At 37.9% G+C, this 25,001-nt stretch overlaps 1 protein-coding gene across 7 annotated transcripts; it reads right to left on the reverse strand.

Moving 5' to 3' along the window:
• Positions 1-2,615: 2,615 nt before the first annotated feature.
• On the reverse strand, positions 2,616-24,995 carry CENPK (centromere protein K). 7 transcript variants are annotated; one of them, XM_036403899.2, is made up of 11 exons: positions 24,964-24,995; positions 24,400-24,592; positions 22,112-22,210; positions 21,095-21,151; positions 17,987-18,059; positions 13,787-13,833; positions 10,909-10,991; positions 10,702-10,800; positions 10,286-10,427; positions 6,740-6,793; positions 2,616-3,835 (listed from the first exon to the last, which is right to left on the reverse strand). In XM_036403899.2, the coding sequence occupies exons 2-11, from the start codon at positions 24,445-24,447 to the stop codon at positions 3,677-3,679; spliced, it is 861 nt and encodes a 286-aa protein (XP_036259792.1). In that variant the 5' UTR covers positions 24,448-24,592; positions 24,964-24,995; the 3' UTR covers positions 2,616-3,676. The 7 variants fall into 7 exon arrangements, with proteins under 7 accessions (XP_036259792.1, XP_036259793.1, XP_054373974.1 ...); XM_036403900.2 differs by lacking the exon at positions 24,400-24,592 and having other exon boundaries at positions 24,964-24,987; XM_054517999.1 differs by lacking the exon at positions 24,964-24,995 and having other exon boundaries at positions 24,400-24,600.
• Between the last annotated feature and the right edge of the window lie 6 nt (positions 24,996-25,001).

Genomic DNA, 25,001 nt, shown 5'->3' on the forward strand with positions numbered 1-25,001 from the left:
AATACTAACAAACATTCAGGAATTCAATATAGGCTTACTTTTCCAAGGTTATCTGTCTGTAACTAGCTACAGCAGTCTTCATTAGTATCACCTGCACTCTCAAACCCCAAACAAATCTCATGTATATTTCTGCCAAAACTTTGCATCCAGAAACTTTTATGCCAAACTCTCAAAATCAGATTTTTTTTTCAATGCAGCAAAATGCAGATAAATATAGCATTTGCATTTAATGCCACAATCAAAAGTTGAAAATCTGCAGAACAATTTAGTTATTTCACTAGAAAATCACATCAGTAAGTTTGACCCAACAGTCCTTTGCAGAGTTTGTGAAGGCAGGTGTGGTCTGCTCTTCCTTAACCTCTTAATACTATGAGGAAGAAGGTCTTCCTGTTGCTATATCAATTTCCTCGTAATAAGAAGTTTGCTGTACTGATGTATTCCAAAAAGCAAGAAGAGATGGGGGCTCTGCACAGCATGCACATTCCAGAAGAATCGTTACTATATAATGAGTCATTTTTTTCCTCTTCATGTAAATGCACGTCTGATGTCTAGACTACATCAAATCTGAGTGGCAAGTAATGCTTCCATGGGGTGAGATTTTCTACTGAAACAGTCACAGAGGAAAGCACCAGTCCCCAAGGTTTGGCCTCTGATTCAGCAGGTGACTGCTGGTCCGTGAATTATGCCTTGACACAGTTGTGACTGACATCTTACTCTTAACCATACCAAAACCACCAGCTCTATACTGGGAGAATATGGCATGTGGTAGATGGAGAAGCTGCCTGCTTATCTGGTGCAGAGGCAGAGCTGTGAGAGGCAGTGCCAATATTCCAGAGATATGGGCCTAATCAAACAGACCCAGCCAAGTACAATACTTCCATACTGAGCAATGACTGAAACCAAAGACATCTGTCCTTTTGCAGGTTGTTATCACGACATCTGTCTTGACCTGCATGGGTTAACACACAGATTTATGTTTACCTGATTCTCTCTAGACAGGCATGACTGAGTAGGGAACCGCTGGTCAACTAAAGGGAAAGAAGCAAAGGCACAGGCAGACTGGCATTGATCTTCCTATTTGCACCCGGGATATCACTGGCCTTCTTGGCCAAAAGGACACACTGCCAGCTCATAGATCAGTTTGTCATCTTACTCAGGCTTGGTAGCTCCAAATGTTCATTTAACATGCTGGCTATTTTTTTACATTACCTTTGTAGAGTTAAAGATTGACAGTACGCTAAACAATTTCACGGAACGCACATGGAGTCACAATATTAGCATTTAATAGAGGTGTTAATTCCAAACAAGCATCTGTTACTTAGACATGCAAGAAGACAAAAAATGAAGAAATTATCCTACTCTTTCGACATACGCCCCAACGTTCCTGATTGTTGAAAGTACTGATGAAAGAGCTTACTCCTAGCTTTTTTTCATAAGGAAGATCTGTTCTTCATCACTGCTCTGATTTGCTTCAATTTACTTGTCAAGATTTTTCTAAGAGCTACAGCTTTCGGCTAGCTCTGTTTCAGTCTAAACCAGCTTCTCTTAAAAACTGGCAATGCATTTTAGGCCATGAGAGAAAAGGGATTATCTCTTTCTACAGCTTTTCTTCTGCTGTACTGATTCAATCCCTCCTTAGGAAAAAGCTTTACACTGAACCTTTGGGTTCTGAGCATATCCAGGGCCTAAGCAGAAAGGCTTCAGAGAATGCTGAAGATACTGTGGAGCCGCAGGAGGATCTCAGGGAATATCTATGTGTATCTCCTCAGGGTCCAATAATTAGTAGGATAGAGATTTCTGAACCTGCTGACTGCCAATTTTCTTACATAATCACAAATCTGAATTCAGTAATGGTTTTTTGCAAGTTCATATATAATCTTACAACATATTTTATGGCAGTGAGTTCAATAATTGAATGTAAAGCTTTATGTGAAGTACTTTCATTTAAATCTGTTCTGGTATTTTACTTGGATGAGATTTGATTTTGGTATGAAGAATAAAAAAATGAATATTGCATCTTCTTTAGAGCACTTGTTTATAGACTGTCCTATCTCCTCAATTCTTTGGTTTGGGTTTGGATTTGGGAAGTGGGTGGTATGGGTTGGTATTCTTCTTCTTTTTAAACACAAGAGGCTACTGAGTGTTAAACATTTCTTCTTCTACTTATAATGTCAAGACAGAAGCAGTCATCCAGTGTCAATGAAGTATTTGAGCAGTGTTAATAAATAAGGTGAAAGGATAGCAGAATACAAAGCATTTAAGCACAAAGAAAGGAAAAAACCCTAAAGAGATGCTATAAATGTAAACAAAAAAATGTAGTTATTCAAATTCTTAATTAAAAATACTGTAAGGTAAATGTGTATAGATTACTCAGACTCTAGAGCTCATAAGAAAAGATAAACCACAACAGAAGGGTAGTTACACAAGCAATATGAACCAAAAAGAAGTCAATGCTCATGCACAACACCACGCACCACATTCTATACTCACGCTTAATCACCAGTTAGAAGGTTAATATGAACAGCATTCACTCAAAACTACACAAGATGATTTTTTTTGCTTAACTTTTAATTGGTCTAAAAAGCGCAATTATACTGGAACTTAGATTGGTCCCCCTTACCTCTCCCGTGTATCCTTACATCATCTTTACAAGTCATCACACCAAATCACATGAACACCATTCTAAAAACCATCACACAAAGACATTCTGTGATAGTATACAACTCTTTATTTTTCCATCAATTAAAAAAATCACCCAAGCTCCTCCCTCAATAAACTAAAATCTGGTTAATAAAAGATAGTTTAGTCACTACAGATAAGCAAGAGTAGAATTTTGTACTCAATACAATAAAATAAAAATGGCTACAAAAAAGACTGAGATTGCAAAGAATGCCAGCATTGAGTCAGAAGATAACTCTCAACTGACATAACGTAGAAGCTGTAGAGATCAACACAACAGAGATCCATTAAAAGCCTTGATAAGCTAGGTCTAAAAACATGAAGACAGATACTGTAAGGCAATATAGTATAACACAAAGTAGGCCATTTGGGAAGCGTGCAGTGAAAGGCATAGACTCAACATCTGCTGCACCTTGCACAGAAAGATGTGTCAGCTTTCCTACATGCTTATTGTCGGGCCAGTAAAATTGTTTGCAAGGGCTCTGAGAAACAAACAAGGCATAACACATTCTTGAGAGGATACCTCTCTGTTAGTTCCAAATGTTTGCAAGGCCATGTACAGGAGTGGTCTTATTCTGAATTTTGCCTCTACAGAATACAAGAAAATACTAAAGGAAATAGAGACAACTTCAGGCAATCTAAGAAATCTAATCTATAGAAGTAATGTATAAAGTATGGTTTTTAAAGTAAAAAGGACTGTTAAACATATTTGTCTATTACATGAATTGGCATCTTACAGAAGCAGTGATAAAAACCTTCCATAATGCAAATCTTGATATAACACTGAAGGCCAACTGTAAGCAGTTAAAATAGATTATTATTTTTGCTTTTTCTATGTTTTATGCTCTTAAATATCCATTTTAATATAAAAGAAAAAAATCATCCAACAAGAAGTGATGTTTGATACTAAGAAAGCTTAGTAGGAAACCTAAGTATGTCCTAGCCCTGAATTAAGAGACTGGTGTTGTTTTGTTTTCAAGTGCACATGTAGGTCACACTATTTGTGATAAGCTTGGAGGCGCATTCTGTTTGGATCCTCTGGATGTCTCAGGGCCATTCCACATCGCAGCAGCAGCTCAATATAAGGTGGCCAAAATGACTCATTAATTGTTATATAAGGTTCATGTGGTGTGGTCAATAATGTGTTCATCAGCATCTGGAAGACCAAAAGGATAGATTTAGGAAATTAACAAACCAGCTAGATTTTATCTCCTTTAACCAAATTTTTACAAATTACTGTGATGTAGGCAATAGAAGATAAAAAGGACTATACAGAAGAAATATGAGACCTGTACAAAGTAGAAGTAAAGCAAAGGACTTCCAATTAGCTACATAACATCTTTTTTGACATAAAAATTAGAACCAGAATCCTCTTTTATTCCAGAATAAATGTAGATTAAATGCTGTATCTAGATACAGAATTAGTTAATGGAGTTAAAAACAAAATCAGTTTTGTCATTCTGTTTCCGTTCATATTCATGCCCTCACGATATTGCTCATGGAGACTACTGCACACATTACAGATTAAATAACCTTACCCATCCCAGGGTGCTCTTTCTATTTAACCTAGATATTTAATCTTTCTTCTCAGAGCTTTTGAATGTTATACTGTCCCAATTTCAGTAAGTACAAAATATTTTTTGCCCTTTAGTGCTAAAGTCAAATTCAAAATACTTGCTACCAGATTTTATATTTTTGCATCCAGTGCTGCTAATAAAAGACCCAAATGAACGACTACTCTTTTTTTTCAGAACATTCTGAAGAATTGTTCCAGTTAATATATTTTGTACTTCCAATTATGAGAATTTACTCCAAATGCATTATTCTAGACAAATTTTTACTTGTTTTTTTCTGACATCTGATACTCCAAAATAGCCTTCATGGCTGTAATAACTTATGTGTACCTCAGAAAACATTTTTCACATTTAACAGGTCTCGGGTTGGCTGTTGATGTTCTCTGCCCCGAGATGCGTAGGATGTCTCTGCTTCAGCCCGCGCAACTGAAGAATGAGTCTGGACTCTTCACTTTTCGGTCTTGAGGTTGTTTATTAAATTCTTATCTATAAAATTTTCTTTCTGCCCAGCCAAGATCTGCTCAGCAAGGCAGCCACAAGCACTCTGACCACCCCGAGGCGGTACTGTCTTTTTATACTACAAACTACGTATATCATATTTGCTCTTAATTCCCAATACCTATCACCTATGTTAGACAGTGCACTTCTACTCTAAACCAATCCCAAAGAGCCAACATCACTGCAGAAAATGGAGAACAAGAAGAAGAAAGAAGAAGGACCAGACACACCCTGATTCCTCCATCTTGTCCCCATAACCCCCATACCAAAAATCCTAAAATCTACATTTTCACCCTGTGAATATTTTATTATTACACTATTCAAACCTGTGTGACTTTCACGTCCTCATACAAAGCTGGTAACTTGCTCCAAGGGTCAAAATTAAACCCCCAGGTGCCCTGGGCTAAATGCCAGGGTCTCCGAGCCCCCTGACGGGGTCCTCGGCAACTCTGGACATCCAGAGGGATGTACTGAGTTCCAACAAACAGGGACTTGAAGCTAGAACAACACGAGTCAACAAAGAAAAACCTTCCTATACTACTGAATACAAAGATAAGGGACATTGGCAATTTAGGTCACAATGTTGAAATTCAAAATGAATTTTTGAATTTTTCAAATAGTGTGTTCTTCCAAACATGAATATGTTCCCATTTTTAGGAGATTAACAATATCAGAAAAATATGAAGAGCAATTTTAAAGCATTAAAAGAACTTGAAAATTCTTTTTCCACAAGGGCTGTGGCCACTCTGAATTCTGATCTGTTTTCAAGCTCTGCCTAATTTGGCATTAAAAGGTATGCTGAGATATTTGAAGCATGTAAAATGATTTTGATGATAAAAGCCCAAAGCCTGGGCTTTAAACGGTAGTACACAGTGATTAGATAATAGCATCTTAATACCAGCAAGTTTTTATACATCACATTTTGCATCAAGAAAAAAAATTTTCCCCAGGGACACCTTACATATAGAACTTAGAACTGTCTAAGGAGGGGGAACAGAAAATTTCACTTCATATGCTACATTTAAGACAAGAAGAAAAATTATGCTTCGCAGTTCACATTCATAAACTGCACTGTAATTAAAAATTTGCACTAAGCAATGCTTCTATACTTATAAAATCAATCAGAAATGCATGAATCGGATGAACTGATTTCCTTGTATGAGTTAATAATCCAGTTAATGCACAAGACTATTGGTCCTGCTGAGGCTACATATTTAGTCCTTCTGTTAATGTATATTTCAGAAATATTTTTCTTGAAACAGTATAAAATAGAGCATGAAATGGACCTTTTTGTTTTGTTAAACACAGTATTTGTCTCTCCCAACATGAGCCACTAAGGCACATAAAACGTCTTTGAACCAAGTATTGTAAAATCAAGAAATAAGAGACAGCCATTCTCCAGTCTAAGCTGAACCAGTTAATTATTGCCACACCTCTTGTGATAGTGTGGGGTTTACTTTGATAGGAATTAAAATAGAAAACTGACCTATATTCACAGAATGGTTTGGGTTGGAATGTACTTTAATGATCATCTCATTCCAAGCACCCGCCATGGGCAGGTGCACCTTGCACTAGATCAGATTGCTCCAAGCCCCATCCAACCCAGCCTTGAACACTGCCAGGGATGGAGTATCCACAGCTTCTCTGGACAGCCTGTTCCACTGCCTCACCACCCTCACAGTAAAGAATTTATTCTTGAAAGCTAATCTAAATATCTATTCTTGTAATTTAAAACTATTCCCCCATGCAAAAAGTTGCTCTGCATCTTTTTATAAGCCCCCTTTTAGAACCAGAAGGCCACAATGAGGTCTCCCTGCACTCTTCTTGTAGACACAACATTCTTAATCATTCTAGGTTAACTGTCTTAACTAAATACCACATACTGTTATTTATATTAGTAATAAACACTTTATCATCATCATCATCACCATCATTACACCTGAATATTTAAAAATTCCTCAAATCTCTACATAGTGAAAACATCTTACCTCTAAAATTTCTTGCAATGTTATCAGTTCTACAACTGGCTCTGCCAAAGAGTTCTGGAAAGATAAACATCCCCCAGCCAAATTAACAAAACCCCAAACCAGTTAAGAAAAATTTTAATTGACAAAGTAAAATAATTACACAATTATTTGATTGCATAGTACACAAAAGATGAAAACTTTTAGTTAGACTTAGTCCTGAGAGAAATAGAGGTAGCATTTAAATCTACCAGTTCAAAATCCTACACTTCAAATGTAACATTTTTTGAATTATCAAGAGAGATTTATCTAAAGTGATCATAATGTTTTCATCTGTGTTTACATTTTAATAAAACCAAGTACATCAAATTTATAATGTAGTACAGAACATTCTGTGAACAAATTTGTTGGAGGAAAAAATATTTTTCATGAGCTTTAAATAAATGTTTATAATAGAAATTTCACACAACTCAAGACTTAATTTCATAGTGCCTCAATATTTTTTTCATAATTTGACAATGAATACTTACTTGCTTTGAATTCAACTAAAACATTTATCTTACCAAGGCTGAGAAATAGAATAATTAAAAATTTTGGTGGAATAAAAGGCAATGATAAAATATCACTAAAAGATCACTTCTTTTCCTTTGTAGCAAGCAAATCAAGCCATTTGTCTATAGAGATTCCTTTGGCAGCAATGTCAATGGATCTGCTTGTACTGTTGCAGGGTAAACCTGATTCTTTAATTTTCCAGTTTTATTCTTTTTCCCCATGCACTTCAGTTTCAACAAAATAAAAGGAGATAATATTCCACTAACTTTCTCAGCATTGCTGTTGAATGCATGAATTTAAGACCTAAGATATTACCAGCTGTGCAGCACCTTAGACAAGCTTCACTTCTGGAACAGAGGAAGAATACAAGCAAGAAAGAAGAATATTCTGAAAGGCAAGTTCTGGATCCTTTTTCCCAGTCACAGTTTGTAATAGTCTCACCTGCAGAAGTTTCACTTTCCAGGGAGAGCCTGCTCCATGGAAGCTCTGCAAATCCTGGTGTTATGACCCAATAACATCTATCTATATGCCCTTATCTTGATATTTGGCTGAGGAAATAGAATCGACATTACCTATCAGCAAAAAGCTCCTTAGAGCAAACAGGAAGGTACTTCACAACCTTTGCTGATATATTTCCCTGGTCAAGATTATAACTAATACAATTAAGTACCACTAATCACTTAATGCTTATAAAGTCATTAAGCAGGATGCTCAGCATTTCATTATTTAGCCTGAAAGGCACCTTCTTCACCCTTCCGATCAGACAGATTTGCATAAAGAATATTCCTCAGCCTCTGATTTTTCACATTATTATCTTGAAAAAAATAAAGTAGATTTTTATCCTAGATTTAAAATGCAAGACCATCGTTACTACAGTCACTACCTATATTAAAGGTGTTGGGCCATGGCAATGGAAGCCAACATGAGCTGTTATGATGCAGTCTTCACTCCCATTCTCACTCCCAATCCCACATGCATGTCGCCAGGTGAAAGGAGGGTGGAACCAGACCAGTGAGGCTTGGAGCAGTTCAAACTATACTGCAGCCATGTCCTACAGACATCAACCCTGCACATTTGCCCTCACACAGAACCACTGTGAACACAACATGCTTCCACAAAGTGAAGCAAAATTGCTGATGTGCAGAGTTTGGTGCTGCTAGACTGCTGAACCAAGCTGATAGGAGAAGTGAATAAAGTGTTCTCATGAACAAACGTAGCAGCTAATTTCATTGCTAATTCATTTCAGTGATTACAATTTGTATTTCTTACACTCAATAAATGTAGGCAAAAATGGCTTGCTGTCCTGCCTTCCCAGTCAATTACTTAGATGCAGATTAAGAGGTACCTGTAGTTAAGCCAAGTGATCCAAGTGAGTCAAAAGGTATAGAAAAGCTATGAATTCACAAAGAATGAAAAGAAAGAAAAAGACTGTCAGAAAACAGACTCTGTTTAAGAGTTCAGAAATGTATAAATAAAATTTAAGCTAAGAAAAGATAAAACCTTGTGTTGAAATTAATCAAAGTAGTTTTTTTGTTTAAGTAAAGTGATAGGTAACAGCTAACATGGCTTCACTATAGACCATTTACACCCAACAAATTTGGTGGCCTTCTACAAGAGTTACAGTATTTGTGGAAAAGGAAGAACAACTGATGGCATCTACTTGGACTTTTGCAAATCATTTGACACTGTCCTACATGCAACTGTTTCTAAAATGGAGAGAGTTATACCAAAATATGTCACATTTACTAACAACAGGAAAGGAAAGCATTGGTATGAAGAAAAACTAAGATTCAACAAAATAAGATATTTGAATAATACTTTGAAAATAAACACCATGTCTTGACAAATCCACTGGTATTTTTATATGCAAAATATGTGCTTATGTGCAAAACATTTTTTTTTAATTAAAAGATCAGGATTCATTAGCTGCAAATTACAGACAGAAAAAGACAAGGGTGTACTTTGTTGCTTTGGTTATGGGTGTGAGCTAGTAGTTTTATTTATAATATTGTTTCTTAGCAGGTTGTAAAAAAGATGAATCCAAGTGAAAACAAACATAGACAATGGTTATTACTAGGATAAGCTAGAGAATTGAAAAATATTATCTTGCAGGAGAACATAAAGGTGTTGCTAGTTCAATTAGCAAAACAAAGAAAGAGAGGATATGAGATTGCTGCTGTAAATATATCAGGAGGAATAAACACAAGAAGGAAAAAGAGCTATTCTGGGGTGCTAGAAGAAAAAACACAGGAGAAACAGTAGTAAAAAAAATTATTTGTTCTAAAATGGAACTCAATTATAATATTGAAGAAATTATATTATGTAGTTACCCGAAATAACAGGGAACTGGATTAAAGAAATAATTTCAACTTCTGTAATGTTAAGTGTTCCTGAAATCAAAATCAAACCCTGCATTTTTTCATAGCTTTTTTTTATCTATCAAATACTAATGGTAATAGTTTTATTTTTACTGCACACTTTGAATTTATTATGCAAAATACTCCCTGGCTGCCTATTCTCCCTGAGGTCTTACGATAATTTTTGACCCAGTTTGTCTGAACAAAATCTGATGGTTAACGTTCCAAACTACTCTGTAATTATAAACACTTTTCCTTATTGTTCCAAAAACATTGTTAGACAATTAAAATTTGCTTTGCCAAGGAAAATAGGAATCTACTTGCCCAGTCAAGTAAAAAAAAAAAAAGAGTCAATTTGGACTGAACCCCACACCATTTCCAAATGTGGCATAGCTTGCAGTTCAGTAAGAAATACAATATATTCCTATGCATTTCATTGGGTAAGGGATATATGCATTAAGAAAAGAAAATACCCAGCTGGAAACAGCCTTAAACAATATAAAACAACCTGAAAAATATAAATTAAACCTAGAGGATCAGCTGTAAAAATTATGCTTATTTCAAAATACAACTGCAGGTTCAATGCTAGTGACTTCAGATACTGCATCTAATTAAATATAAACTCAACATTTCAAATTTAATAGGTAAAGAAAAGTCTTACCTTTTCTTTAATATTTTCATCTTCCTCTGGAGGGGGAAAATGTTCATCCAGGAATTCACCCAAAGCACTCAGGAGTTCTTCCTTATAGGTCTTTAATTTCAGTACTTTATTTTTCAGTTCATTGAGTTCTCTAGTTTTCAAACTAACAGTAAAAACATAGCAACAAAACAAGGGATCAAATCGAGTAACTAAAAAGTCCCTCCTAAGTAAAAAAACCCCTTATTATCTATTGTTAGAAATTCATTGTCTCTAATCAAAGGATATAGTAGCATTACTTTCATGTTTCAAATATGGATTACTGAGCAATTATTTGATCCATTAAATAAAACAAAGAATAAATTTTAAGAGTTTACTTGCTCATTTGCTCCTGTTGATATTTAAATTCTTGAATTTGTAACTCAAAAATGTAGAAATACCTTTTTGTGGAAGGATGTTCAACTTCGGTATTTGCCTCATCTTCCATTTTATTAAGAGTCTCTAGCGTCTGTTTCTGTTCCTCATACCACTGCTGTTCTCTTTGAAACATGAAAGGTAGGAAATGGCACAACAGATAAATAGTTTCCCTGGACAGTCAAAAAAAGAAGAAAGCTTACAGCATTCCAAAGTTCAAATTACTGTATTACCTTTTCAGATCTTCTTCCAGTTGTTCATTCTTTAACTGAACTGTTGACAGCACCATTTCAAGATCATTTTTTACTTTCTGCAACTATAAAAGAATAGAAATTAAACTGTTTGCAGGTAGCCCAGACAGTAGTATTTGTTCTATGTAAGACTACATTTGTAAATCTGATAAAGAGGAACAAAATCATCTGCAATTCCTTAATAAACATTAAAATCCAGTTTAAAATGCAGAAGCTATTCAAAACATCACTGTGACCAGTTGCTCATTGTCTTCTTGAAACTCACAGAGCTTAACAAAATACTTAATTTTACCTGAAGTACACACATGAACTGCTCAGCTGATGAATGGCTGAGGAGAAAACATCTACAGCACCAGGGCTCTATTGTCTAAACTATTGCAGCTGCTGGCAAGAATGAATCCATGCTACTTGCACCACATAAAATGTACAGAAAATGAAGATGCATCAAAGAAAGACTAACTGCATCCATTAATTAAATGATCCTCAGTGCTATGACACATCTGGGACAGGAAAAACAGAGAAATAAAACGACTGCAGTCAGAAGCTATAGGCATTGCTGAATGTAGGGAACAGTGGACTCTCAGTGGGCCGGGTCTTCCATTATAGAAATCACAGAATACGTAAGGTTGTGTTGAGGAACACATTCAGTGCAGGTGGCTCAGGGTGCAGCTGCAGCAGAGCTGCAGGTTGAGCTCTGGGCTGAGCTCTGGCAAGAGCCCCAGGCAAGAGGCCATGAACTGCCAACTCTGGACAACAGGGGCCTGGGGGCCTGTGGCCCTGCCAGGGGAGGGGACATTGAGACATGGCAGAAGCTGATGACACCTGGACTTTTCTGTGTTTACACTGTGAGGGCATAAAAGCCTTTTGGCTTTGAGGGTATTAAATTCCTTTTTTCTGGGTCCTTCCTCAGAGGCACCCAGCTCAAGCTGTTATTCTGTTATTATGCCATGATTAAATTATTTTAAGGATCAGGATGTGTGAACCTAAGGTAAGAAGGAAACCTAGGATTGAGCGGGTAAGGACACCTGATCTGTGTGAGTGTGGGTAGCTGTGAATGGGCTTAGTGACTGACACCACAGCTCCTGGACTGTTGGATGGGGAAGTTTCTTTAACCATTGTGACAGGCCACAGTGGGTCACGTGGACCAACCTCCCTGGTCAGGCAGGGGTCATCCAAGAGCACATGGCACGGGTTGCATCCAGACAGGTCTTGACAAACTCCAGCAAGGGAGACTACACAATCTCTCTGGGCAATCTCTTCCAGTGCACAGTAAAGAAGCTCTTCCTTGTGTTCTTGTGCATCCCATGGCCTCTTGTCCTACTGCTTGGCATCAATGAGAAGAGTCTGGCTCCATTCTCTTCAGACACTTGTATAAATTTATGAGATCCCCTGTTTTAGAGCACTATGGTCGTGTACAAAATAATGTTTCTTATATAAGCCTATGATTTGGATGTATTTTTTCTGCTTCCATACAAAATAAGAGCACCTAGGAATTTAGCTCAAAGAAATACACATTCTGAAAATATGCTACAGAAACAAATATGCTCGATATATATAACATCTGGAAAAAACGCTGTAATCCTCAAATATCAGATCAACATGCCAATCAAAGTGTGTAACCTAACAACTTTTTGATAGTGACTCTTAACAGCAGTCAGATTTGCTGTTGTGAGTGATACTAGAAGGCATTAGACCCTTGAATTCTCAAGTCACATAGCATTCCTATGTCCCATCAATATAGTATAATGTTACCCACAAGACATTATTGATTTGCTCTTTCTTCCAATGGAGGAACTCAACAAAATATTTGCAAATTATTGCCACAGAACTCAATGTCCAAGATAACTGACTCTTCCAAACACATAACATTACATCATTTTCTATTAAGTACGAAATGCAATATATTATAACATTTTGTTTAAAAAAACACACACAAATATCTTAAAGGCAGGTGTCTTTTCAGTGGTACAAAGTGATAACAACAAGGAGCAAGAGGCCCAAACTCAAATACAGGAATTTCCGTCTGAAAATTAGGAAAAACTGCTTTACTGGAGGGTGACTGAGCACTGAAACAGGCTGCCCAGAGAGGCTGTGGAGAGTCCTTCTTCAAAGATATTCAAAAGCCACCTCGACACAATCCTGTGAGGCACTTAGGGGCAGGGTTTAGTGGTGGATTTGGATTGTTGGACTCGATCATCTTAGAGGCCTTTTCCAATCTAAACTATCCTATGATTCTATCTCCAGAGGTCCCTTCTAACTCCAGCCATTCTGTGACAAATTAGCAATTAAAATTCAGCCACAGATCAACTTGAAAACAGAATTCTGAGTGGATCTTCTTGCCCTTGAGCAATGTTAACTGAAAGTAATCTTGAAAAGTACAGTGTGTAGGCTTCAGGTCTAGAAATGGACCCTGCTGCACAATGTTACAGATGATGATGAAGTCTGCAAGGCATGGTCATCAGTCAAGATTTGTCTCCTGGTGGCATCCAGCGCCACCAGGATTCCAATCTTAAGTGAGGCCTTGGAGCATTAATGTAGCAGGGATGTCGATTGTCACATCATTTTCATTGCATGCAGATAAGTTTGCTGAGCTACTGTGATTAGATGGTGTCTCCAGAGGCAAAATACTGTTTATTGTACACTACTAAGTGACTTGTGCAATAAGTCAGTTTAAAACCTCACTCATCACAACTAGGAAATTTTACTAGTTATACTAGAGGGGGAAAGAAAGCATCAGAACAACATAAATGGCTGAAGGAAAATACACAGCATTTTAGCAGTCCACCCTAGGAACAGTCATAGGAAAATGCAGCAATTGCATGTATTGGTTTTTTTCCCAACAAAATTTTATTAAACTTACCTCTTCTTTTCCCAATTCTAACAGTACATCTGGATTGGTAGAAATTACTGAAAAATAAAATTAATTGTTTATTTTTTCCATTGGATGATAAAGATTTATTTATACTGAAAAGCAGAGTGGCTAGAGAGAAATTTGTGTAACTTCTGAAAAACAGTTTGGCTCTCAGCAGCAGTTTAACCACATGCTGTGGTGTCCTGCCGGGTTAACCTACTATCACTATTCAGCAAATTAAATTAGACTGAAAAAAGTGCAGTGTTAATGCTTGTGTGTTATTTTTATACCTGAACTGGCTCCAAATACATTGGTGAGGGTGCATGATGAATAAACAGCGTATGTCTATACATATCAAGACAATCAAGCCTGATTTTTTCAGCAGAAGGCATTCCATTAACATTACAAATGTGGGCAATCAAATTCTTCCAGTCCTCCAATTCCTTGTTAAATAGCCTCCTAAATGCTTGATCAGGACTATAGAACCTAGTTTTATAACTTCAGAAGCATGTCACCATCCTTACTGTTCACAAAAACAGTAGGGAGATGAATGGCCCAGAAGGCCAATACCCTAACTCAAAACACTGAGCGACAGCAATACCTAAGTGAATCCAAAGTACAATTCAAGAAGATGAAAATTTTTCTCCAGAATGCTTCTACAAAATGCAGTGATTTATGACTCATGCATTTTCAGAATGAAAAGTTAAATTCTTGTTTTTTACAGCATTCAACAGACTCCAATCAATTCTCAGATCCATGTCAACTTGCAGCTTCTGCATAAACATATGACTTTTTTGAACTATTTCAATACATTAACAGGAGAAATGAAAGCTATTCTAACAGATTAAAATCTTTATAGGCAGATTTTTTGGTGCAAGTTTGGGCTTGAAATCTCCAATCTTACAAATAATTACTTAAATAAAAATTCCTTAATCAAAAAGGAAATCCTAAACCCTCTCATGACAGCATTAAACATCTCCTAAATACACACAGTCTATTTAATAAATTCAGAAAAGCACTTTCTTTGGTAATGCTATAGTACTTACCTCAAAAATTTTAAGGAGCTTTAGATTAGTAGTTTTAAAAGCACTGTTTGTTCTGAGATGAAAATCAGAAAAACTACTGAAGCATCAAAAAATGCATTAAATTAAATTCTTCAATAAAACTCCTTTTAGTCAAAAAAAATTGGAAAATTACTGTTTCTAAATCTTGACACAAAATTTAAGTACTCTGCTTCCACTCAAACTTAAGAGCTGCAGGAGACATTGGTCTGTTCTTTATTGGAGTAAGATTTCTTTATTTACATGAATCTACTACCTACATGTGATAAAATTAATTGGTGAGCTTTTATTCACATTCACTAGTACATCTGAAAAAAACCCATAGAATTCTTCCTCCTGCTACTTCCTGCTGACATGATCTTTATAAGCCTTCCCTTACCAAATATTACCAATTTTTGCAACTGCCTCATAACGCTTCTTTATTTCTAGACACCTGATCCTGAGTTCATGCTTGCCATTCACTGTTCATACTGTGTGAGTATCAGAATAGAAGGCCCTGTGTTCCTGGGAAAGAAATCACTAGCCATAATTTAGTGAAGGAACAATGCAGATCTAAAACACTGGGACAACACATTTATGCCAGCTGCTGCTGTAAATTCACTGCTTGCTCAATCCACATCAATTAAATCTTTTTCAGTTTTGTTGAATCACTACACTTGCAAAAAAATCAAATGTCAGAGAGAATTGCCTAGTGATAAACAGTACAATTACTAAGAAAAATACTACCAGATGCTAGGAATGTAAAAGCAACTACTATGCACATGTTTATACAGAAACTCATATTAAAATAAAACAAAAAGGTATTTGGCAGAATACTGCTATTTTGCAAAGAAAAACAGAATTTATGCAGAGACCACAACTGTTTGAAATGGTTTAAAATATGGTTGCTTTCACTTCCTGATTTTGCAAAGGTAAAAGTTAAATTTTATTTTTATAAGCCAAAAGCTTTTTTAGAAGTTTTAATTCAGCTGATTTAGCAGATCTAGAGCTACATAAATAATACCAGAAATTGAGAAAGAAAAAGACACTAAAGCAAAAGCTTTGCAAAAATAAAATTTGCATCGTGAATTCAAGTCTGCTTGCCAATATTGTGCTCAAAAAATGTAGAACTGCCAAACTATAACCTCTGAAAATAAGGTTTAAGACTGAAATGCTGACAGGTCCTCATTTACAGGAAATGAACTGGCCACTATTAAAAGCTAAAACCAAAGTTACAAGATGGCCTGACATTCATGCTCTATTAATAAATTGTATTAAATCAGTATTTCTGCTATTTTTATTTAGATATAATCAGATAATGTTTTCAATTAAGTAATTCCTCCTTCAAAACAAATTGTAGGTAGAAAGAAGGCAAGACAGAGAAATAAGAAAAGGGGACTCCTCATTTCCATCCATACAAGCACCATAACTCTATTCAAATTCTTAGCAGGATTTTTTCTTCCACTGGAAAGGGAGCCAAAAAAGGCAGAGATTTGGTTGTAAAGTATTAATTATAGACAATTCTCTATTAAAAAAATAGGATTTCTAATAAGAAATATTATCATCTGGGAAGAAGAAAGCATGGTTGAACAAAGTAAGTCAGCAAGCCAAAAAAATAGGCCAAGGATATTTTTAAGCCAATAGCTTGAAGTTTAATATACATATTTTAGTACGGAAATCTAACAGCCTCAGGTATTTTACCCAGATAAAAACTAAGTTCTTTCAATTAATTTGCTTTAAGCCAGCAACTTATTCATGAACAGCAGCCAGTAACCAGTATGTTCCAAATTCATTCAATGACATGCCTTTGGTCTACATACCTCAGTAGCACTGGAGGCTGACAGTTCTTGGAGTGAGGCTTAAAACACTGAACTATGAATTTATTCTAATACAGCAACAGTATCTGTTTATACAAAAAAAAAATCCCAGCTTCTCTTATTTAGTGATGAGATGCAGCAAATACATAGACTTTGAAAAAAGTTGGAGAACTGCCTCTGATGTTGATCTGAAAAGGCATTTCCATTTGGCTAAATGACAAAACATTGGAAATCACCACATGCTGTCTATAACACATTCCTATAATTTTGCAAATACTATAAAACCAAGCTTTACTGGCATAAAAATATTCAATTGAGTCAATATATTAATTTAAAGATTAACTAGAAGTTTTACTTGTTTGACAGGTGCTAACAGGTCCTTGACAGGAGACATAACCATGAGTACTACCAGAATATTAATGATAGTGTAGTGTGAACTGTTTTAGTAATGTCCATATGGGACATCTGAAAACAAAGATTACTTTACTCACACTTAGATCCTGAATGCTTTTATTTCCAGTGTCTGGCCACATCAGCCTTGCAAGAGGGTAAAATTTATCAGCAGTGGTGCTTATGTACAAAGAGAACTTTGAAGAACTGAGGAATTGATACCTTTTGACTGATAATGCCTAACAAACATAAGAACTACCACTAGTCTCAGTGGTTTGTGCTTCTCAGAATCAGTAAGTGTTCTGGATTCCTGCATTTTTTTAAAATTCTAGTTGCTCTTACCACTTTATCTTGAAATCTCCTAACCCTGTTAAATCAAAATAGGTATTTCACTACAGTGTAAAGGGCTTAGCACTAAAGGTCTATTTCAAAGTTTCAACTGTCACATCATAACACTACACACGTTTAATCAGAAAAACAATCAGAAGATGTATGGTTAATGTATCAGCTTCTTAAAAGACAAAATTATTTGCCAAAATATTTCTGTTCTAAAAACGAAATACAAATAAAAGATAGAGAAAAAACAATCACTCAGAAAACAATATGAAGGAGGGTAACAGGATAATTAACTTTTTTTATTTGGTTAGGAGATCTGCTAATTGTTGTTTTTCCATTTAATTGACTGATAAATTGTGATATGAATCATGCACTTATTTGTCCAGAATCATAGGATTAAGTTATAGTGGAATTCACTTTTAATTTCAAGTTGACTTAGAACTAAAGTGCAAAAATAATGAAGAAATGAAACATACATGCTACTTTTTAAAGTAGCATTATTTTAATTTTTAAGTAGTTATGGAATGAAAATAAAATCAGCAGACATTCAATACACTCATGGCCTAGATGAAAGAAACTTTGCAGTAGGTTATATAAACATTCTTTACAAGAAAACAGTTACTTACCTTCAGGATTTCTTGCTTGCCACCGACGAAAATCTACTGTTAAAGCTTTCCACTGTAGCATTAACAAGGAAAGCTGTGTAACAAGAAAAGAAGGATCTCTTGAAGTGTGTTGAGTTGCATTGGCATAAAATGAGGTGGAACAGGATAGAAATCGAATTGTTAAGTTAATACAGCAGAAAACAAATGAGCATCTATTACAATAGAACACTAGTTTCTTCAAAATATTCTACAGTAATTCACGGGGATCATGGAATGTTTCTATTATTTTTTCAAAAGGGGGAAATGAGAAGGAGTCAGAACTGGCAGAGTTGTGAAGGCCCTACAGAGGAAGGTTCATACAGATAAAGAAATACTTTCTAATGTCATTTCTGATCCACCCTTTGCATATCTTTAAACCATTCCCACATATAATATCAGTAGATATCAGGGAGAAGATATCAGCATCTCCATCTCCACTTCCCTGAGGAAGATGTAGAAAGTAATCAGAAAAAACCCCTCAGCTCCTTCTCTACAAAGTAGAGAAGCCCAGAGTCCTCAGCAGTTCCTCACAGGACATGCCTTCCAGCCTCTCACCAGCTTTGTTGCCCTCCTCTGGATGCACTCAAGGGACCTTCACAACCTTCTCAAACTGTGGGGCGCAGAACTTCACTGAGCACTGCAGGTGAGGCTGCACAGCCCTGAACACAGGGACAATCCCTTCTCCTGGGGCTGGCAGTATCACACTCGAGGCTCCCGGGATGCCGTTTGCCCTCCGGGCTCTGTTCCCTCTCCTGGGGCTGGCAGTGCCACCCTCCAGGCTCCCGGGATGCCGTTTGCCCTCCGGGCTGCCAGGGCACCCTGTGGGCTCTGTCCCCTCTCCTGGGGCTGGCAGTGCCACCCTCCAGGCTCCCGGGATGCCGTTTGCCCTCCGGGCTGCCAGGGCACCCTGTGGGCTCGCCCTGAGCCGCTGTCAGGCAGCGCCCTCAGAGCCCTTCCTGCAGGGCTGCCCAACAGCCACTCCTTTCCTGCTGGCTTGCTGACATTAGATGTCATGCCACTGAGGATTGCCCAATGTTCTAAGCTAGCTCAATCCCTCTGCAAGGCCTCTGGTCCCTCCAGAGTGCCAACCATCATCCCGTTTGGAGTCATCAGCCATTCCAGTCCTTCATCCAGATCACTGATAAACACGTAGAACAGAGCTGAGCTCCACCCTGAGGAACACCACTGGTGGCTGGTCACTAGCCAGATACAGCCCCAGTCACTGCACCCCACTGAGCTCTCTGTTTCAACAGGTCTTTACCCAGCACACTGTGAACCTGCTCATCCCACAGCTGCACAGTCCCCAAGGATACTGTAAGGGATAGCACAACAATGACATTTAACAAGAAAAAATTACATATGCACTGATTAGGGAAAAGTCCAAACAAGTATTGAAGTTACATCCCCTTCTCCTCCCATTTTGTTGCCTATGTTGGTCATTTATTGGTTGCATTTTTCAAACTTAGTAAGAGAAAATCTGTCCTGATCTTGATTCCTGAGGCTTCAGTTATATTTCCTCTCCCCTGTAAAGATGAAGAGGCGAGTGATGAACAGCTAAGCTGGCCAGATAGGATTAAACCCACCACAGGGAACTGGCAGGTGAAGTGGTAAAGCCACTATCCATCACATTTGAAAAGTCATGGCAGTCTGGTGAAGATCCCACCAACTGGAAAAGGAGACACACAACCCATATTATTAAGATGACAAAACCAAAAATCTGTAAAGTACAGATTGATCAGTCTCACCTCTGTGCCCAGCAAGACCAATGAGCAGATCCTCCTTGAAATTACGCTAAGATATGTGGAAAATTAAGAGGCAACTGTTGTTAAGCAACATGAATTTAAAGGCAAATCTCACCTGACAAATTGGGTGGCTTCCTATAACAGGATTAGGGCATTGGTGCATAAGGGAAGAGCTACTGATGTCATCTATTTGGGAGCTGTGCAAAGCATTTGACACGGTTTGGAACAACATGCTTGTCACTAAACTCTTGAGACACAGATGTGACAGACTGCTCAGTGGGTAAGGAATTGGCTGGATGGTGACACTCAGGTACAGTCAACAGTTCAGCATTCAGGTGAAGATCCACGATGAGGGGCATTCCATAGGCCCTGTTTCTGAGACAGGCACTATAAACATCTTTGTCAGGGACGTGGACAGTGGGATCAAGGGCACCCTCAGCAAGTCAGTGACAGCACCAGGCTGTGTGGGACAATTGACACACTGCCAGGAAGGTATGGCATCCAGAGGGACTTGGACAGGCTTGAGAGCTACACTAGTATGAAACTTCTGAAGTTTAACAAGACCAAGCACAAGGTCCTATGCCTGGGTCAGGGCAACCAACCCCCAGTATCAATATAGGCTGAGTGAGAGCAGCCCTGCCAAGAAAGATCTGGGAATCCTGGTGGATGAGAAGTTGGACACATGCACTTGCAGTCCAGAAACCAAATCACAACCCTGCATCAAATACAGCATGGCCAACAGGTAGGTGAAGGTAGGGGACTCTGCCCCTCCACTCTGCTCTGGTGAGACCCCACCTTGAGTGCTGCCTCCAGCTCTGGGGTTCCTAACATAAGAAGGATGTGAACTTGCTCAAGTTAAGTCTGGAGGAGAACCACAAATATGATTGGAGGGGCTGGAATACCTCTCCTATAAAGATAGGTGAGGGGAGTTGAGTTTGTTCAGCCTGGAGAAGGCTCCAGGGAAACACTATAGGACCTTCCAGTACCTGAATGGGGCCTAAAAGAAAGAAGAGAGACTGTTTACAAGTGCATGTAGTGATAGGGTATGGGGAAATGGCCTTAAGATGATAGAGGGCAGGTTTAGATTAGATACTGGGAATAAATTCTTTATTGTGTAAGCACAGAGACACTGGAACTGGTTGCCCAGAGAAGCTGCAGATGCCCCATCCCTAAAAGGGTTCCAGGCCAGGCTGGAAGAGGCTTAAAGCAACCTAATTTAGTTGAAGGCGTCTCTGCCTATGCCTGGGTTAGAACTAGATGATCTTTAAGGGCCTTTCTAAGCCAGGCTATTCTCTGATTCTACGGTCTTAGCAGAAAATGAAATATTTTTAAAAACTCACTGTCTTACCTTGGCATCTGGTGGTAGCAGTGTCTCTGTTCCTAGAAGCATTAGCTTGCTCTGACACTTGGTAGAAACAAAAATAAATAAAACACAAAGAAAGTTGTTTACTCTTCTCTTTTGTAAGAACAAAATGCAATTCTTAGAAATTTAAAAACAACTTTTTAAATATAGAAATAAATGAATTTTAACTTGGATCCTTCCACATCCCCTATACCCTAACCCAGAAGAGCAAATTAAGAAAAGCTTTGAAATCACAGCACAGTAAAGTAGAACTTAATTAACTCTGAAGGAGAGAAGTAGCAGCTAAAGAAAGATGTATTCTTTGAGTGAAAAGACAAGTTATGAGTGAAAAGTTTATATGGGGAAAGGCATTGAACAGATGAAGAAGATGAGAAACTGAGAAGAGAGTCATGGACAAGGCTGAACAGTATTCCCTAAGAACTGACAGAAGTTTATCTTTTCTGGGAATCCAGAAAATAAAAATAACCACCCCATAACTGTTATTTGTTAACATATTGTGCTATGTACAAGAGAGAAGTTTTAACCATGACAATGTAACTGTGAGTTTGCAAGGGAGTAAGCATAGGGAGGCATCACTGTCCTCTGCTGCCTCTCTCTCCTCTAAGATCCAAAGGACGTGTGAAATGGAATCCCATCTTTTGTGAGGCTGAAGAGAGAAGGGTCTCTGTATGCTGGTACTACCACAACACAAATAAATTGTTTCATTTTCCATAATTTTAATATACACTCCCACACTAAATAAATAGTAACAACAGCACATTGACTCTACAAAGCATTCTCCACCCCTCCAAGCACTTCTACATTTGACCTTTCTGAAGATACTATTTCCTTTTTTTTTCTGGTTTTTTTTCTGTTTGTGATTTTTTGCTTGTGTGCGTTTTTTGGTTGGTTGCATGGTTTGGTTTTATGTTTCTTTGGAGAGGGTGGGGCAAGCATGTGGTGAATAAAATAATTCTGAAAAAGCTCTATAATAAACCTCATCTATCATTTATATTTGCATACCTCTTCCATCTGCTTCCAAATACTCTCACATTCATCCAAGAGTTCTTCCCTGGCTTCGACAGGACCAGCTGTGTTACTTATTTCTGATAAACATTCAGCCTATTAACAAGCAAAGAGAACAGTTATCATGTAGATCTACAATAACTGATTACTTAATCATCCTTGCCATTTCAGATCAACTATGCAACAGAATAAACTCCCTTAATCCAAAGCTTTTAGCTAACTCCTCCATAGTTTTAGAAAGCACCCAGCCATTAAGTAAAATCTGCTAACTATATAACTAAGTAGAATCAGTGTCTAAGAAGACACTAATAATTTACTTTTAAAATTGAATGACAAAATCCTAAATTTTCATAACTGCTTTGATTATTTGCAATGGCTTCTTTATTTTCCAACAACTTTATTGTAGAAATAATAAGAGTTACAAAGCTAACATCTACATGTTACATCTACAAAGCCACACTCTACCTCCATTTATCTGCAATATTTATTATACATTTTATATATATGTTTATATGTTTATTTTTAAGCACTTCTGTTCTGTCAATAAACCTGTAATCTATTTCTCTTTCATTTGAATTCAGAATATTTTTGATTAACAAATTTAGCACCCTCAAAGTTAATAGAGAAACAAACAAAAGAACCTGAAAGAACGTACAGACAACAAAGGAAAGAGAGCACCTGGGGAGCCAAAATAAAAATCAACCCAAGTTAAATTAAAAACTTTGAGAAACTGCTGGGTCAGAAAGAAACAGCTGGAATTAATTTATGAATTTGTATGTTTCTCACTTAAGAGATACCTGAATGACAGCAGCAATTAACAGGGGAAAAATAAGAAGGACTGAATTTTTTTTCCCAGGGAAAACAATCAACAGGCTAGATATACCAAATGCAGGAAGCCTTTAAAAATACCTTAATGGGTCACTAGACCCACCAAACACATAGAGATTAAACAGAAAGGTTAAAAATAGATAGTGATCTAGAGAAGAATTACACTTTTCTACTTCTGATTGAAGCATAAATTACTAACTAAATCTTTTGTTCTTTTTCAGTACAAAAACATAGCATCAGAGAAAATTATTATTATTCTTTAAAAGGAGTGAAATATTCTACTAGTACTTGCAAAGTTCAAGCACCTCATAGCAAAGTGGATGAGGAAAGAGAATCAGAACATCTCACTGAATGCTGGAATTACACTAGAGAACTCATACATAGCCAATACTTCTACTAAGTCTTCCTGGCAAATTTCTTGCATTTAAAACAGAGCTCTACAAAATCTAGGTTACCATGATCTTATAAGAACTAGTGAGCATAGATTTTGGAAAGGAAGATCATTATCTTCTTAAGAGTCTTGGAATGGCTCCATAATATAAAACAGAACCAGTTCCCATAATTTATTAAGACGTCTGAAATGCCTCCAGCAAAGACTGCCCAGAAGGAAGAAACTAAGAAAGAAACTAAGCAGTTTTTTCTCAGACAAAAAAAAAAAAAGACAAAGGGAGTTTGGGAGGATAGTGGGGAGACAGAAGCATAAAAGGGAGAAAAAGAATCCCATGCTTTGGAAACTCAAAAGGGGTCATGGGGTGGGATAAAAACCTATTCCGCCCATATCCCCTGCATTACTATAATTCATCACTATTAAAGCATTATATGGAATAATAATGCTTTCTCTTCTCTGAAGAGAAAGACAAAAAACCTCCATCACACAAAAATTATGAAATTATTCTATGATAACTTTAAATTTCTGGGTCAATTTCATACAACATTTCAAAATGTGCATATTGTGAAACATGACAGGGCTCTCACAAGCCAAACTGACTTGCCGTCCTTAATGCTGTGCTCTTATCTACCTTACACAGTACACACAATGAAATGTCACTTTCAGATCTTATTTTCTCGTAGCTTGCAGTTTTCCCCAGTTCAGTATGGTTAAATTACATTTCTATTTCCACACCATACCTGAAAACTGAAAGATTTTTAGGCATTAATACTAATGTCTTCCATTTTCAACAAGTTATTCCTTCTTACTTTGTTTTAGGACTATATAATTAGGTAAGAAATACACACATGTCCAAGTGTAGGCTCTATGCTAGCCAAGGCTTTACAAAAAAATCACAGGATGGGTCAGGTTGGAAGGGACCACAGGGGGTCATCTGGTCCAACCTCCCGTTTTAAGCAGGGTCATCCCAGAGGACACGGCACAGGATTGTGTCCAGATGGTGCTCGAGTATCTCCAGTGACGGAGACTCCACAACCGCTCTGGGCAATCTGTTCCAGTGCATGGTCACCTGCACGGTAAAGTTCTTCCTCATGTTCAGGTGAAACTTCTTGTGCATCAGCTTCTGCCCATTGCCTCTCGTCCTATTGCTGGGCACAGCAGAGCAGAACCTGCATCCATTCTCTTGGCACTGTCCCTTTCATACCCGTACACACACATGAAGAAGGCGAAATGCGTCCCGTGACCCAGCACACAACGACCAGCTGCGGGCAGACGGCGAGGGAGGGGAGAGGAAAGCGACAGAAGGTTTGTGAAAGAGATACGAAGGCGCCTTAGGAAGCAAAATATCGGTGGGGTACAAACAACATCGCAAAAGAGGTGAGACGGGAAGCCCCCACCGCCAACCCCCGCAGCACAACGGCGGCAGGACGTTAGGCGGGACATCCCAGCACACAGCCCAGGGATGAACCTCGCCCCTTCCCAGCCGGGAAGACAGCACCCTCCCTGCAAAGCAGCCCCGCGCCCCCAGCAGCCGAGACCGCCTCCCGGCGCCGAGATGTCGGGGCGCCGGGGTGCCCCTGAGCGCCGCGGGCCGCCCGGGGCTCGCCCGCCCCCCACTCCCGCCCGTTACTACCATGGCCGCTTCCCGCCGTCCGAACCGCGCCGTGCACG

Source organism: Molothrus ater, chromosome Z, assembly GCF_012460135.2.
Source record: "Molothrus ater isolate BHLD 08-10-18 breed brown headed cowbird chromosome Z, BPBGC_Mater_1.1, whole genome shotgun sequence".
In the NCBI taxonomy this organism is placed as follows: Eukaryota; Metazoa; Chordata; class Aves; order Passeriformes; family Icteridae; genus Molothrus; species Molothrus ater.

What these genes read in the sequence shown, in the direction of transcription:
- CENPK (XM_036403899.2), bottom strand. Translation starts at nt 24,447, where the DNA reads ATGCACAAGAAGTTTCACCTGAACATGAGGAAGAACTTTACCGTGCAG. An exon ending in GCAAGCAAGAAATCCTGAAG is followed by an intron (nt 13,834 to 17,986) that starts GTAAGTAACTGT and finishes TTTATTTTTCAG; the next exon opens with TAATTTCTACCAATCCAGAT. An exon ending in GAACATCCTTCCACAAAAAG is followed by an intron (nt 10,428 to 10,701) that starts GTATTTCTACAT and finishes TTTTACTGTTAG; the next exon opens with TTTGAAAACTAGAGAACTCA.